The 16973-nt window shown below is 41.5% G+C and overlaps 1 protein-coding gene across 3 annotated transcripts in view; it reads right to left on the reverse strand.

The window, feature by feature from the left end:
- Positions 1-16966, reverse strand: part of GABPB2 (GA binding protein transcription factor subunit beta 2) — a 24849-nt gene extending 7883 nt beyond the window's left edge. The window contains exons 1-9 of one of the 3 annotated variants that reach the window (XM_025214475.1): positions 16429-16966; positions 14896-15035; positions 13360-13527; positions 12545-12739; positions 11865-12015; positions 7968-8081; positions 4355-4540; positions 1041-1174; positions 1-188 (exon numbers count right to left, since the gene is read on the reverse strand). The exon at positions 1-188 is cut by the window's left edge and continues 7883 nt beyond it. In XM_025214475.1, the coding sequence (XP_025070260.1) occupies positions 1-188; positions 1041-1174; positions 4355-4540; positions 7968-8081; positions 11865-12015; positions 12545-12739; positions 13360-13527; positions 14896-15003 (1244 nt within the window). In that variant the 5' untranslated portion in view covers positions 15004-15035; positions 16429-16966. Of the gene's footprint in view, positions 189-213; positions 458-1040; positions 1175-4354; positions 4541-7967; positions 8082-11864; positions 12016-12544; positions 12740-13359; positions 13528-14895; positions 16198-16428 lie in introns of those variants that run through there. The other 2 variants (XM_025214474.1, XM_025214476.1) reach the window with 2 other exon arrangements.
- Positions 16967-16973: the final 7 nt, after the last annotated feature.

Here is a 16973-nt window from a genome sequence, read left to right on the forward strand (position 1 = left end):
TCTACCTCGGCAACCTCCTCGACCACTGTGATCTCCTCTCCGTTGGGCTGCTGCCTTGCCATGGCTTCAAGCTTTAGCCGGTACTGCTCTGCTTCTTGTTCCTTCTTGAACAGCTGGTTTCGGTATTCCTGAGCCTTCCGATTTGCTTCTTGCAATTGTAACTGTAACATTTCCCTTTCATTGCTGTCCTACAAGACAAGATAACCTGTGACTAATACCCCAAAGGCGATGTGATGGCCGAAACAAAACATCCCGGTATCCGTGACAGAACAAACGCATTCCGAATGTGTGGTGTCTCAAGACAATGGGGATTAAAAAGCCTTCTGCTTCTAAGCTACTGGTACAAATCCAGCCAGTTGGAGAGTTACTGTCTAATGCTAACTGGTGACTTAAAGTAAGTGAAATCACAGTTGCCTGGGATACACCTTAAGACAGACATCAGCCGCTGGGCCATCACCTGGTGAAATCAGATTAATTTTATAGTTATGAGTGACCTCTGAAAGCCTAATTAGTGACATTTCCATAATAGGAAGTAGTGTGCAAACAAATGGCTACTAAGACACAAAAGCAACAGTGGTAATGAGTCAGGAAATAAGATTGAGACACAATTACAGGTGCTAAAACTTTCAAAATGCAAGTTCTGCCAATAAAAAGCTTCTTCCCAAGAGAAAGTGCAGAGCAAATTAGTTTACAGGGTCATTTAGACGGAGTTGGGAATGGAGTGGAATAGTTCAGGTCAAAAGCTTAGGCTGAAAAATGAACTAGAGGCTGCAAGAAGTGATTAATTTGAGGATCTTCCACACTAACAACTTAACCAACCCCCCCATGTTAACTTACTGAATATTAAAACAATGGGGGGGGGAACCATTTATGTAAATGCATTATAAAGATACCAATAATCAAGGGAAAGCAACACAAGTCATGTCATCTATATTCTGAGCTTTTGCTAATATACCAGGAACCCTACGTTTTTAGTATATTAGGAACACCTGCTTAGACTGTTCCTATTGTCAGTGAAAGTCATGAACAAAAACATATACCTCGTTTTCTTCCAAATCATTGGCATCTTGTTCAACTTTTTGCTTCTTGGCTAGTGGTTGTTCTTCCTCTTCTACATCACCGTCTTCTTCAATAACAGTCTCCTCTGTAATCTGACCAGCAGGTACATTTAAAACTGGAATATTAAAATGCAAGAAGTTGTTATACAAAGCAGCACAGATCCTTTATCAGAATCCACCGAGAGAGACAATTCGGAAGTTAAAATAGGAGAAATTTAAATCAGTAAAGTCCAAATTCCACTAGGTAGAAGCTGAGCTTGTGATCCAGTCAAGGACTGTTTCTTGATTCTGGCCTGAAATAAGATGTCCTATCTAGTGCAACTAAAAGAATTATTTTTCAAATCAGTCACAACTTAGCTAGGAACATCTTAACTTATGAAGAACAATTTTGTTAAAAAAAAACAACAACCATACCTCACTGTTTTAGAAAATGCCTGTACATGTTTCCCTTGCTTTATGCAGGTTCTGTATGTGCGAATTCACTTACGTGATGACCCTTTTTTATATCAAAAAATCGTTATATGTGAGGTAAATTCACTTGTGTGCAATTGTTGTGGTGGAAACCCAGTTAGCTGCTTTGTGCCGTGCCTTGTGAGAGTGACGTGCAGCAAAAGTCTCCCGTGTGGATCTGTGCTTGTCGCAGACAACGAGCGAGATGTGTTTCTGTAGTTGCCATCCCCATTATGATAGTACCCTGTGCTTGTGTGTACTGCCTGCTGTTGGTGAGTACCAAAATTGTCTTGTAAAAGTGGTAGAAATAGGCCTGGGGGTCAGTACAGTCGAGGTCTTGGAATGTATCCCCATTTGTTACATTGTAAAGTGGGTTCGCTTTATGTGAATTCAAGTTATGTGCCATTTTCCAGGAACGCATGTAGAGCATAAAGCGAGGGAAACCTGTAGTTAAATTAATACTGATCTTCTTGATAGTCAGTAATTGAATAAAGTAAAAAGGTATATACTATTTTGGGGACTATTTCAGAAAATGACTGTATTTTAAGTACAGGAGCTGGAGATTTTTTTTTTTAATCTGAGAAACGTATTGAAATTTCCTTTAATGAAATATCAAGATGTGTCATGTGACTTGCTCTAACCCAGGCTCGTCCAACATGCGGCCTGCAGGCCGCCATGCAGCCTGCCAAGCCATTTTATCTGGCCCGTGGTGGCACTGCTGCTGCGGGTCGCAGAGCCACGGCAGCGGTGGCAGAGCTGCGACGGTGGAGTGCGGAGCCACGGCAGCGCCAGTAGAGCCGCAGTGGCAGGGCAGTGGCAAGGCGGGCAGGGCCGGCCTGCGGGCCCCAGCTGGCAGCGAGGGGAGGGGACCTGCTTACCCATGCGGGGCCCAGCTCATCAGTGAGCCAGGTCCTGCCGCAGCTGCCCCAAGGGCTGCGCGGAGCGGGACTGCCCCAGCTGTGCCCGATTGGAGGAGCTGGGGACGGGCTCCGCCCCTTGCCTCCGGCATGTGTCCGGGGGAGCTGCAGCATGGCTTGTGCCCTGCCCGCATGCGTGGTGGACGGAGGCATGAGGTAAGTTCCCGTGCGGAGCTGGGGGTGCCTCGGGGCTGGACTGGGGCGGACGGAGACACAGTAAGTTCCCATGCAAAGCAGACCCATTTCATTGTCACTTCCTGCGACTTCACTGGTGTCAAAGGAACACGTGACATCACTTCCTGATGTGATGTCACTTCCGGTGAGGTTTTTGAATATGGCTTGCCAGCCTACTGGGTGATAAAAAGTTCGTGATCCAGTCCCACATTCAAAAAGGTTGGACACCCCTGCTCTAACAAAACAGCCCTAATTTTAAAACATAGGATGCCTGTAGACATGCGGGGACGCTGCTCTGACACGCTGTAATTACAGCATGTAGGAGCAGGCTCGATTAACCGAGCCTGTTGGAGTGTGCCAATTAGCAGTCACAACTGAATACATAAGACACTGCAGGTGCTTTAATTAGAGTGGCTCTTGGAGCCACGCCCCCGAGCATGTGTAAAGATGCCCACAGTGACTAAGAACAAACTATGGACCAAGAATTATTGGTTGAAATTTGGAAAATAGTTCTAGAAGTGCCATTGACAGGTTCTGATCATAGGTCCATCTTGCCCAGTCTCCTGTGTTACACAGGGACAGAGAGCAGGGGCTGAAAGGAAGAGTGAACTGGGTGTGACCAGGGTTTTTTCCACCGCTCCTTTCTCACTTACAGCCTCCAGCACTTAAGGTCTAGGAAGCTCTGATCCATGCTCAATAGCCACCCAACTCATGCTTGACAGCTGCTAATGTCCTGTTCCCAAGGATTTGTTCATTCCTTTTTGTATTGGGCTAAACTGTCAGCTTCCACATCTGGTGGCAACGAGTTCCACAGTATAATTACATGTTACGTGAGAAAGGACTTCCTTTTGTTAGCTTTTGATCTGAAAAACTATTTCATTGCTTTCCATTAATGAAAAGGAAGAAGCAAAATTGAAATAGCTATTTCATTACAATTCATCTACCTCTGTTGTAAGACATCCATGCTTATCTGATACTATCCTCTTATTTACTGATATCAAACCAAATAAGCAAGCACTGATACAGCATGTTAACAGAATCACAGCTAGCAGATATGGCTGACGTTCTGTAATTCTTAAGGAAATGAAAAATGAAGTATCATAGATCTCTGCCTTGTTTCGTTAAGCATTATGCGTACATGACTTGTAAAACTGACAGAGTAGGATCACCTAAGGCAATATAAATAGCACTGTAGAACAGAAAGAGCATAATTAACCTGACAGCTAGGAAAAATGTCCTAAAAGCAAGTTCTATTAAACTGTGGAATCATCACCCAAGGGAACTGGTATAAGCTCCATTGCCTAAGTCATTAAAGTCTAGATTCAGAGTGACGCATACAGTCATGTGGTAGGAAACAATCCTGGCCAGTCTGGATGCATCAGATACCAGTGCAAAAGATCCACTGGGTTAAAAGATGAACTTATGCATGCTTTATATTTTAATCTTTAGAATTAAAGCTAATAAGGGCAGCATTGTGTCTTTGTGAAATTACAAATGAATTTCTAAGGTCTAACCTTTGTATTAAGTAACCATTTTTCTACCTTTCCCTTTCATAGAGCAGTATCCAAGTACACACTTGTAACATCATACCGCAAACAGGAGTAACACTCTAAAAGCTACTTTGCTACAGTGTGCTTGTGTTTACACACAAACCACAGTGCGAGTGTGCTTGTGTGAACATGTTGTTTTTTTTTTCCTTTCTGAGAAAGAAACCTAAAATTGGCTTAAAGTTTTCTAAACCGAGTAGTGTTTTACCTTGCTGCCCATCTTGCATGGTCACTATGAAAGGCTGGTTGATGCCACTCGAAGGAATAGCTGCCTGGAGATTGCCCAGTGGAACTCCATCTGTCACTATTGTGATGACTCGCTGACCTCCACTGCCAACCACCTGCTGTATTGCAGAGTCTACAGAATTTGCTTCTACAACCTCCTCTGTGGTAGCTGGAAAATCAGAGCAAAAAACCCTCCTAAATCAGCCATCTTAAGAACAAACAAACAACCCCCCACAATGCTTAAAGCAGTCAAACCTCACTGCATCATAATTAGGCTTGGCAGGATTAGATTTTTAATTGGGAAATGCCGATAAATGTTGAATTCATTTCACACTCACAGACAGATGAAAATAATATTTCCATCGTTAATAACTGACATTTACAGAAAGACATTAGAAAAATGAAGGCTGATGGGGTGTGTGATGACAGGAGGAGCAGTCCTACACGATTGTGTAGGACTGCTGTAGGATATTTTCTAGAATATTCACTGTTTTTGTGAATATTCTAGAGAATGACTGTATTTTAAGTACAGGAGCTGGAGATTTTATCTGAGAAACAAATTGCAGTTTCTTCTAAAGAAATGTCAAGATATGTCATGTGAATTTTTCTAACCAAACAGTTATTTTAAAAGTACAGGGCGGGCGCCTGTAGACATGCGAGGATGCTGGTCCAACACAGGAGTACTGTAATTTGGACTTTTTCACATTTTTTTTTTTAAACGTACTTCCAAATGAACAGAATGATTGAAAGCAGGTATGATTTACTGATTTATGGATATTTACTTTTTTACATTTGGACACGTGATTTTATACAGCTTTTAACAGTATAGTGTCATTAATAAATTGTCTGCCGCCCACACTTCTAGTTTTGCACAATCCTGAAAATTAAAAAAAAAAAAAAAAAAAAAAAAAAAAAAAAACCATCAAAATTGAAATAAATGCTTAAAAATAAACATATTTTCAGTCAAAATGATTAAAAAAAGAGAAACTGAATTCTGCCAAGCCTAAGCATAATCCATATACTGAAGTATCTGCAAATGTAGACAAAGCATTACTAATAAAAGAATCAAAACAGCTTTGTGATGGTAAAAAAAAAAAATCATTCTCTTTTCACACCTTAGAGCACTGGCACAAATGTGAATAAGCAGCTCGGAAGAGGAACAAATGCAAACATTTTGCACGTACACAGCCTGAAACCTGCTCATTAGGGTTGTGCGAAACAGAAGCGTTTTGTTTCGACCAGTGTTTCAACAGAACAGTGTTTCGTTTCAACTTTTGTTTTGAATTGAAACGGCTGTTCCGTTTCGTTCTGTCGAAACGTTTTGCTGTTTGGACCCTCTTTCGATGTTTCGCCCATAGGATAATGGGGAAGGTCAAAACAGGCTATAACTGTCATTTCTGGCCAGATTTGGATGAAACTTGCAGGAATGGTAGCCCCTTCTGAGGGCATGATACGTGCCAAGTTTCAGGAAGATAGGTGCAAGGGGGTCAGAGAAACCGCACCTCAAACTCTTGAAAGTAAAACTCATGTCATGTGTACGTGTTAAGCCACAGCAGGGTCAAAACCGTAGGGGTAGTAGCCCCTGGTGAGGCCACAAAGCCTGCCAAATTTCAAGGTGATAGGTGCAGGGGTTTGGGGGGGAACTGCACCTCAAGCTGCTGACAGGCAAAACTCGTGATATAGATGACCCTGTGTGCGTTAAGGTGCAGCGGGCTGAAAACTGCAGGGGTGGGGGCCCCTGCTCAGGCCACAAAGCCTGCCAAGTTTCAAGGAGAGAAGTGCAGGGGTTTGGGGGATACTGGACCTCAAGCTTCAGACAAGCAAAACTCATGACATGGGTGTTTGTGCAATTGTGTCTGTCTTGGGGCACTGGAGGGGTGGACACTACTGCAGGCTTGGCTGCTAAGTTACTGTGTTACCAATCAATCACGATTCACTCAGGGACCAGCTCAATATACAGGACCTAGCTACTACATAACGATTTAACGAGCATGGATTAACACCTACAAAACCAGGACTAAGGAGAGGAAATAATCAATACAGACAATTAACTGCCCCAAGACAGACACAGTCAGTTGCACAAGCACCCATGTCACGAGTTTTGTCTGTCAGCAACCAGGGGTGCAGGGCCCCAAAACCCCTGCACTGATCTCCTCGACAGCTGGCAGGCTTCGTGGCCGCAGCAGGGACTAGCAGACCTGCAGCTTTCACCCTGCTGCGCCTTAACACACACACTGTCACCCATGTCACATGTTTTGCTTGTCCGCAACTTGAGGTGCAGTTTCCCCCAAAACCCTGTACTTATCTCCTTGAAACCTGGCAGGCTTTATGGCCTCAGCAGGGGCTAGCATGTCTGCAGTTTTGACCCTGCTGTGACTTAACACATACACATGACAAGATTTTGGGGTGCAGTTTTTCCAAACCCCCCACACCTATCTTCTTGAAATTTGGCACGGTTTATGCCCTCAGACGGGGCTACCATTTCTGCAAGTTTTATCCAAATGTGGCCAGAAATAACAAAGTTATAGGCTGTTTTGACCTTCCCCATTATAGCCTATGGGCAAAACAGCATTGAAACGTTTCGACTTGCCTCGGTTCGTTTTGAGGCTGTTTCGACCACATCCGTTTCATTTTGATTTTGCTGTTTTGACCTCGAAACAGGTCAAAACAGCATCAAAACAAAACTGGTGGTGAAATTTCGCACAGCCCTACTGCTCATGTATTTAAGCACGACCAAACCAACAACAAGAATACTTTTTAGTTCAGCTGGATGACATCTGAAAGCCTGTTTGGCTATTTGGATACTTTTACATAAAACTCTAGACAGCTCATGCAAATATTAAGGAAATCAGGACTCCTCAGACATGTCCCATTCCTTGGGTAGGATGCTAATGTAGGAAAGAGAGGGGTATCTGACCTCATTCACATACCTTTATAAAGTAGCCAAAGGTGGAGAGCAGTTAGTATAACGCATTATCTGAAATAGAAAATTATTACGTGGGAGTGGGGAAGGTGCTGCTAGAGTTTATCTTCAGACTAAAGATTAAGAAATATTCTGTTTTTGAAAAAAAAAGGCTCAAAAAGATATTACATAAGGCTTATTTAAAAAAACCTTAAATTGATCAAAATAAAGTCAGCTGCTAGCTTTCACAAGCTACACATTGTAAAAATGTTGCAAAAGGACTTTCCAAAATAAAACATTAACAGAACGCACATTCTACCAAGGTCTTATGACATCCAAAATGATGGTTATAAAGCCATCATTTTATTTGAAGTCAAGAAAATGCATAAACTATGAAATCTGGGACACAACACTCCAAGCAAGCTGTTTCACAGAACTGAAGCTGGGCAGCGGGAGATAAAACACAGGCAGCTATGATAGTAAAATAAAATAAAAATAAAATAAGCATGAGCTGCGATAACAAGTGAATCCAATAGTCTCAAAGACACTGTCAAATGTCACCATTTAGCATCTCTCTCTAGTTATGCTGAATTCATTTACAAGCTGCACTTAACCTGATTTCCTTGAGATTTCTTGCAAGCTACCTGCTAGGGATTAAATAAGTTTATATGATTGTCAGATTTATTTCACCTACTTGTAGCTCTGTTTGAATTGGAAAGGGGTGCAGATGCTTCAGCTAGTGCAGCAAGGGTAGCAAGTACTGAGGTTGTTGAGTTTGAAAATTGCACTGTAGATACATGGGAATCGCCTGTTTGGAAGAGATGAAGGTAAGCTGAAGGATATTTTCAGTAGAAGCATGTTTTACCCTTAAATCAATGCAATGCAATAGGAACCGTGAAAACAAACCACACTGCTCAAATGAAAAAAAAAAAAGTTTTTCCAGCATGTAATACATACTCAGCATCATCACTTCAAGAGCTAGAACAGCCCAAGCATACTATCCTTAAAACACTTGAAATACATCTCTTACACCTACTGTTCATTTTACTGGATTTAAAATGCATGTTACTAGGAACAAGTTCCAAGGAATTCACTGTAATGATCTGATGCAAGGTGGACTATTTTACTGTTGTAGAGACTTACAACAGGCCAGATAATAGTTTATTGGGCTACCAAACTCTAAGTTGGCACCTCACTGAGTTCTCAATCTGAACAGTTGTGAACAATATCTTCAAAACCCATTCCATGTTGCATGATCAAAATGAAGAGCCTCACACAAACATAGTTGAGCTTCAGTACTCTTATTTAGTTTGGAGAAGGAAAGATGGAGGCGGGATTTGATAGCAGCCTTCAGCTCCCTGCAGGGTGGTCCCAGAGAAAATGCAGCTGGACTGTTCTCAGCGGCGGCAGATGACAGAACAAGGAGCAATGGGCTCCAGTTGAAGCAAGGGAAGTTGAGGTTGGATATTAGGAAAAAACCCTCTCATTAGGAAGGTAGTAAAGCACTGGAACAGGCTACCCAGAGAGGGGGGGAGGGAGCCTTCATCCTTGGAGGCTTTTAAGGCCCAGCTAGACAAAGCCTTGGCTAGAAGGATATAGCTGGGGCTGGTTCTGCTTTGAGCAACAGGGTTGGACTAGACTTCCCGAGGTCCCTTCCAACCCTAATTTTCTCCGATTCTGTGATTCATAAGATGTCAGAGGCTGGAAGGGACCTTGCAGATCATTGGGTCTAGCTCCCCCACTCAAAGCAGGAAGACAACTCGGGTTAAGTGACCCCAGCGAGGTGACTGTCTAGTCTCCTCTTGAAAACCTCCAGTGTAGGTGACTGCACCAACCCTGGAGGGAGTTTATTCCAGTCTGGACATGATACTCATGCACAGGATAAATACTTCTGCATTATGCCAAAGTGACTGCTGTATGTCACGTCCTGGCTTTGCACTATGCCAGTTTCCACAATTCCTACTTGTTTGGGTTACTGAACAGCAAGTATCAAAAGAAACTTGAACAATACAAGCAAATCAATCCCCCCAAATTCCTGTTTCACAGTTTCAACATACTGTCTGGATGCCAGCTCAAGCAATTCAGCTCAGTGGGGAACAGGAGTTTTCCTGGTTGAAATGTAATAAAAACAGAAATGTTGCAAGGACTATTAGCACTAGCCTTTCAAGTTACTGGAATGCAGCTGCCAATTTGTTGAAGCAACACAAATGAGCCTCTTCCTTTAACTGACCACAGTAATACCCTGTTTAAAAAAGGACTGAGATAATGGGAATGATGAGAAATAAAAACAGATGAGCCCAAATTTGTACGCTCGGTGAACTATTTTTAGATGCTTATCAAGTATCTCCTGGCAAGCTATTTTTCCTTGTGAGATTTAAAGGAAAAAAAAATGTGATGATCTAAGAGTAATAAGTTAAATAAGAATGTCTTAACCAGTGAGGAAAAAAAAAAGCAAAAATATTTTGTGCTGAAAACAGTCACTAGTGCCCTCCTGTGGGGATAAGGGAAAATGCTTGTGTCATCTAGCAGAAAGCAAAAATCAGGAAAGACCATCTCTTTACTGGATTGTTCCCCCATCTTTTTTAATATGTTAGCACTAACCTGCTGCTGGAAACGAGTGAAGAGAAGACCTGGCTGAGTTAGCAGATCACAAAAGATCTATGATCCATCAACACTGTATGGTTATGTAAAATGTCAATACACCTAGGACATACCAGGTGAAGTACTTCTAGGAGACATGGAGAAGTAATAAGGACATTGTACATGGCCCTCATTTTGAATATTGTGTATTATTTCAGTTAAAAAGGGTGAATTCAAACTGGAACAAGGGCAGGGGAGGAGAAGAGAGCCTTTCTGGGGAGTGGAGAGAAGGTGCCTGGATTTCTTAGCCTAGCAAAATGAAGGCCAAGAGAAGCTGACATCACTCTTTACTAATTCTTCAGAGGATGAATACTGCGGGAGAGAGAAGCGTTTAAATCAATGGCACCCAACCGTATGACCTTGCAGACCAGATGAGTGGTATAGGGTTGGTCTGCGAGTCAAATTCCATGTGTGGTTAGCACATAACCTGCAGGGGCCACATTATCTGATTCTGCAGGTTAGATCTGGCCCACGGGCAAGAAGTTGAGCACCACTGGTATAAACTAAAGGAAAATGCTGGCGTAAAACAAACAACCATGAATAGATTTAGAGTGGAAATCAGAAAGTTTTGACTATTTGAGGAATGGGGCTCAGAAACAGTCTTCCAAGAGCAGGAGGCAAACAACCCAAGTAGTTTCAAGACTCAGTGTGATAAGATAATGAAAGGAATTATTTATATGTCTGATATCAGAGTCCAGGAGTCCCTTTCCAGTCCTATGTCTGTACACAATACAGGAATGTTCTTGCTTTGAGACACTGCTGAGAAAGCATGGCATTATCCACATGGTATATAACACAAATGTTTCTGCTCAGAATTTCAGGGGTTTTTTTAATTTAAGGGATGGAATTTGTCAAATGTATTAAATGAATAAGTCAGAGGACGAGCTCCTACAAGCACATGTTCAGAGCCCTGCTGAAATTAGCAGGGCCATGCAACAGGCACAGAGGTCACTTGCGTAGCTCTGGACGCAGAACTGAAAACAGAAATATCAACAAGAACATTTGCAGCGTCGCCCCAATCAACTAAAGCAAACATTCATGCATATGTACAGCCCTGCTAACTTAAAAAGCCCCCACTTATATGCAGAAGGGTTTGCAGAGTAAAACTCTTAAATGATTTCATAATCTTTGTATTTAGTGGCCTCCGTCTGACTGAAAAGAAACAGTGGTCTGGACTTCCAATTACAGAAATCATTTCAGAAGCTTATGAGAAGAATTCATATTCAGCATTAAATGATTTTTTTTTCTAATTAAGGGTGATGGAAATAACTAGATCTCTCATTTTTCTCTCTCTTTAATTGGACAAAAAAAAATAATACATGCTACTGGTTTGTGGACCCAATATATTTTTTTCCTTCTAGAAGGATTTCCCATCTGTTTTCTCGTTTGACATTCAAATATACAACGTTACTCATTTTACTTTTGTAGATAACCAATTAAGCAAGATATTGACTCTTGCATAAATGTAAGGATTACGTACATGTGGCCAAACTGCATTTTTTTTTGGAATGATAAACTAATTAAATTTGAAGTTTTTCTAGTTCTTGGGCTATAAGCATTTTAGTTTCTTACTTATAATACACTGGACCAGCTCTTCGACTGGTGTAAACAGGTCAGCTCTGCTGAAAATGAACTACACGCATCTGCATCAGCTGAAGAGCAGGCTCATCCCCTCCTATAAATATAGTGTATTTTTGGCTAGTACAGGTATTTCTCTCTCATCTTGTGAGTTGTTTTTGTCAGTCATCCTAAAGTTTTATGGATAGGGCAGGATATAATTCTTAATTTTAATTTTGGTGTACTCCACTTTATTTACAACTCTTTGCCTAGCAACTCTGATTGTGTGTTCTCTACTCGAGGCAGCTGAACTAAGGGATGCATCTCTCTAAACACCTGTTATACTAACAACACTCCAAGGAAACTTTTCCCCTATGTATTCACAACAACCTACCTGAGGTTGTTTTGGTGTTTGCTGAAGAAACGAGGCTGGCAAGGTTGAGAACTTCCCCTGAAGTAAGGATGAATGGCGAGGTAACAGTCACTGTGCTCGTGATGGGATTTGATCTGTCCAGATTTGAGTTTACCCGATTCTGCATTGCCTCCTAAAGAACAGGATGTAATCAGGTACAGGCTCTTATCTCATCTCCAACAACATAAATATTTTGTGTCCCTTCGAGCACTTTTGAGGACCCAATTTTGTCACACCAGTTTGCAGCAGTGTGAGGCAAGAACAAAGCAGCAGTGTAGGTCACTGTGCTACATGCAAGCAATAGACAGTCAGGCCTGCTTTCTAGAGACCTTTACTAATCAAACAATCAACTTAAGAAAGTGAATGATATTAATTTTCATTCCTTGAAGCAGGCTTATTAAAATCTATAAAAAAGGGCCATGCCATGAATTCAGGAGTATTCCACTGTTTACACATGATGCAGTGCCAATCAGTTACTATAGAACTAATGCTTCAAACTTATTACTCTAAGACTTTAACACCTGGTTGATAAGGCAATCTTTTATACAAGCTAGCACTCATTTTTTATTCAAGTATGTCAAAGAGAAACTTCTGTAAGAATACTTGTTCTTATTCGATTGCCCTGTGCTACAGGCAGGTAACAGTATTCTTCCTTCACCCACCTGCAGCATTACCAGAGTCTCTGGATTGTTTTTGTCCAGAGCTATATCAAAGGCTGATTTATCAAACTTGCTGAAAGCATGAACATCCGCTCCGTATTTTATCAGCAACTCTACAACATCTTGATGGTTGTGTTCTGTTGCCCAGTGCAAGGCAGTCATCTTCAGCATGTCCCTGGCATTTACATCTGCACCGTTCTGAGGGAAATCAAAGAATTTATTTAGCGTAAATACTGTTAGAGTAGAAACATTCCGCAATTCTAGAAAAACAGGCTAAAGAAAAGTGTTAACAAATTCAGACACACAACACCAAAGGAATCAGAGGCTTTGTTTTGGTACCAACCTCCCTCATATTCATCCTTGGCATTAGTCGCGATAGTAAGCAAAGCATTTCAAGTGCAAATGTACATTAAAAGGACACTATTAACTTAATCTAAGTGATGCACTTCCCTTTTTCCTCAATAAGTGTCTATTTAGGATGACTCCAGAGAGGGACTCGTTTCAGCTTATTCTAGGCTGAACCTCAGGTAACCTGTCTGACCCGAGGCGGAAATGATGCAATGACTGACATGACTCCCCATTTCAGCCAGTGCACCAACTGCATGGTTGTTGTTTCAGTACATAAAATGTAATTGCACTGAATAATTTAAAGAAGAATTTTAAAATCATACAAAAAAAGGGGCAGTCTTCTACCACCAAGATATCTAAGCAAGCATTAATGACCTCATAACTTTTTAAAAAAGGTTTATCAAGTAGTACAATAATGTTTGCTATTAGATTTATGTTCCATATTGTTTTACACATGACATGTCATTTACCCTAATTAGTAGTTCTACGATGTGCGTGTGTCCATCAGCTGCAGCCATATGCAGAGGTGTCCTGTCTACCTTGGTTCGAGCATCTCTACTAACACCAGCGCGGAGCAGCACTTCTGCTGTTGAGTAGTGGCCATACTGAGCAGCAAGATGAAGAGGTGACGTTCCAAGCTAAAAGTGATTTAAGACGACAAAGTTACTCTCTGCTCAAAGCAGTCCACGAAGCACAAGTTAATTATAATGAACATGTTAAGCAGTTTTAAAAAATTGCAACTAACTAATTTCATAAAAGAAAAAGATGCACCTGACCTTTTTACTTAAAAAAAACAAAAGATATTTCCTTGGTAAACTATTAAGCTCTTTACCTGTGAATGTATTTGCCATTTGCTGTTTTGGGAACAAATGTACTCTTTATCTGCTGTGACACTTGTTTTATTCATATCACAGTGAAAAACACTACCCTCATTTCTGTTCTGTATTTTGAAAGATGTCTTGAATGCTTTTATCTTTTTCCACATCATGATTGAGAATTTTACCGATATTAGATAGGGGAAGATTTAAAATATTGTTAGAATTCTGTTTGTTCACCTTTCCTAAACAGACGGATTATTTTTTAAACAGAAAACTTTTCCCCAAAACTGCAAAATTGCAGGGGTTTTCCGGACCTCACAAAGCATTCCTAAACAATTGCCAGCTATCCTTCACATTTAACTACTTCTTCCAAGTATTTCAATGACTGTTGTGTTCAGTTTTGGAAATCTGACTTCTTAAAGACACCAAGTGCCTGTGTGTGTATATTCTGCACTGTATGGGACTAAATGTATGTGCACATACATTAGACAGCAGATGTTAACATTAGGTTAGTTATCAATTCATTATTAGTCTAAAAATCTGTCTAATATTTAAAGATGCTTCATTTATAATAATTCTGTATTACCATAAGAATTAAAAAGCTCACTACCTGTCCATTTATACCAGCTCTAAATCCCACTTGCACTCTCTGAGCTCAGCAGGTCACTGTGCTTTCTCTGTATTGTCACGTAACTATATTCTAAAATATGCTGACAAAATATTATCTTAAAAAGCATTTTTAAAGGAATTATTTTGGTGCTCTGCCCCAAGAATAAAGGACCCAAACCGGTCATTTACCAAGAGTGCAATGTCATGATTGGCCCCAGTCTCGCAAACATTTATTCATATACTCTACTACCCACAAGAAGCCCCACAGAGTTCAGCAGAACTATTTCCAATAGCAAAGCTCAACACATGTGCCTTACTAAGGAAACAGGTCATTCCAATGATGATCAGCTTGCAGGATCAGGGCCCAGAATTGTATAAACAGTAATTTATTATCATATCACTAGGAAGTACTTTGAATCTGTCAGCAGTAAAATGCAGTTATTCATCAGCCTGGTCTTCAAACGGTATTTTGAAAGTGTATCCAAAAGGCAACTACAGATTCTGTCACCTGTTATCATACTGCCACCCAGGACCCCTGTTCTATACCAGAGAAGAGGGCCTTTTTTGCTCAAAACATACCCAATCAGTGGTGAAAGGAGCACCGTTGGCCATCAATGTTCTCACTTCATCATCCTGTCCTTTGCGAGCTGCTTCTAGCAACCTCTTCCCTAGATCCACTAACGACATCTTTATACATGGGAACAGATATTTTCAGAATGCTGTTTAAAAAAAAGACAAGAAATATGTTAAAATGCATGGTATGATTAAAACAACATCCACCAGACCTGGGACATGGATTTTCAATGGGCGGCTGTGACCAACACAGTAAATATTACTTAATGCTTTAAGTGCTTAAATAGATTTCATTTTTGAAGCATGATGGGAATGCAAAAATACAGGCCTGATCCTGAAACTGAATCAGCTGAGAACGTTGACATGCAACCCCATTTAACTGAGGGCAGTTATGTAGACATGCAGTTTGCCGATAAGGATCTGATTCCAGGATCAGACCTGTAAGGGCAATTACATCATTAACTAGTAATGACAGCATGCAACAATTTTTATTTTCAAATCATTTTGCAGCCATTATTTGAGCTTCACAACCACCCTCTGCCCCACATGCAGGTGCCAGTGATCCTGCCCTCAGTTCACAGAGAACAAAGGGAACTTTATAACTCAAATGACTTGTTCATGATCATAAAGGCAGTCTGTATTAGAGCTGGAAATATAATTCTGAAGTTCCCAGACTTTTACTAAATCTACCAAGAAACAATGCTTCTATTTTTAAAAACTGTATTATAAAATTATAAATATGGTAATAAGGTAGACTGAAATACAACACTCAAGTCCATGACATATATACAATGGAATTTCATTCCTATGAAATATGGACTTCAAGCCTAGAAATTAATTTATGCGCAGTGTTCAAATGGCTATATGTCAACTGCTTATCTGCGACTCCACATGGACCTAGACAGGACCTAAGTGCGATACTGTTTTCTTAGTTTCAAGTGTTAAAAATAATTTGAATGAAAGGAAAGCTGCAGGACAAAACGTTATACTTCAATTAACAATTTGGTGTGTGCAGACACACACACGCACGCGCGCGCTTTCATCTGGCAATACTGACAATGTCAAATTTCCACTTGTAAAATCAAATCAGGACTCTTGGTAGAGGTGGATATCTTTTATTAGATCAACTAGATTTTTGCAAAAACAAAAAAAAATGTCTTTACTTGCAAGCTTTCGAGGTAAACAGATTATTCCAACTTTTCTGTGAGCTTAATCTGCATATAAAATGAACTTTTCCAAACAGGGGATTTTACTTTACCATCCCTTCAACTCTCCTATGAAATACAAACTTTCATTTCTACCCAGGAAAACTTTTACAATCGGGTTGGACTCGATCTGTTGAGGTCCCTTCCAACCGCCGCACCTATGAATCTTTTCTCTGATGTCTGCAGAGGAGCATTTGTGCCTGAAAGCTTGCAATTAAAGATTTTTTTTGTTGTTGCAAAAATCTAGTTGGTCTAATAAAAAATATCACTTCCACCACGGGCCCGATTGCTTTTTTTCTCCCCCTCTAGACCAACACGGCTCCAACCCGGATACCTGACACTTGTAAACTGGCACGCCACGTTATTTTAAAGCCGCTAACTTTCCTACAAGCGCCGCTGTCCGCAACGTGAATTATAAAACAGGAGCTGAATCACTTTATCCCGCTGCCACGAAGACCTGACGGTCGTGAAATCCAACATGTAATAAAAAGGAGGAGAAGAAAAAAAAAGGACCCCGCTTTGTCCCCAGCCTGCGCGACGGTGACAGCGCAACCGGACTGCTTGAAACCACCCGGCACAACCCGTAAAGCGATCTCCAAGCCTGCGACCCCCCCGCTTCAATCCTCCCCCTCCAGGCACCGCGACACAACCCAGGCGCGCGCCTGCTCGGGCCCGGGGCCCCGGACGTGCCCACGCGCGTGTCGGTGCCGGGCTCCCTGAGGACACGCTCGTGACCAGCCCGCGCGCTTCGCCCCCAAACCCGGGGCGGGCCCCAGCGCCGCACGGACCCTCCGCACTTGAGCTGCTCGCAGCCCGGGGATTTGTAACGCTGCTGTCAGCGTCTCCCCGGGGTCAGACTCAGCCGCCGCCCCCTGGGGG

This window comes from Alligator sinensis, unplaced genomic scaffold (genome assembly GCF_000455745.1).
Source record: "Alligator sinensis unplaced genomic scaffold, ASM45574v1 scaffold463_1, whole genome shotgun sequence".
Taxonomy (NCBI): Eukaryota; Metazoa; Chordata; order Crocodylia; family Alligatoridae; genus Alligator; species Alligator sinensis.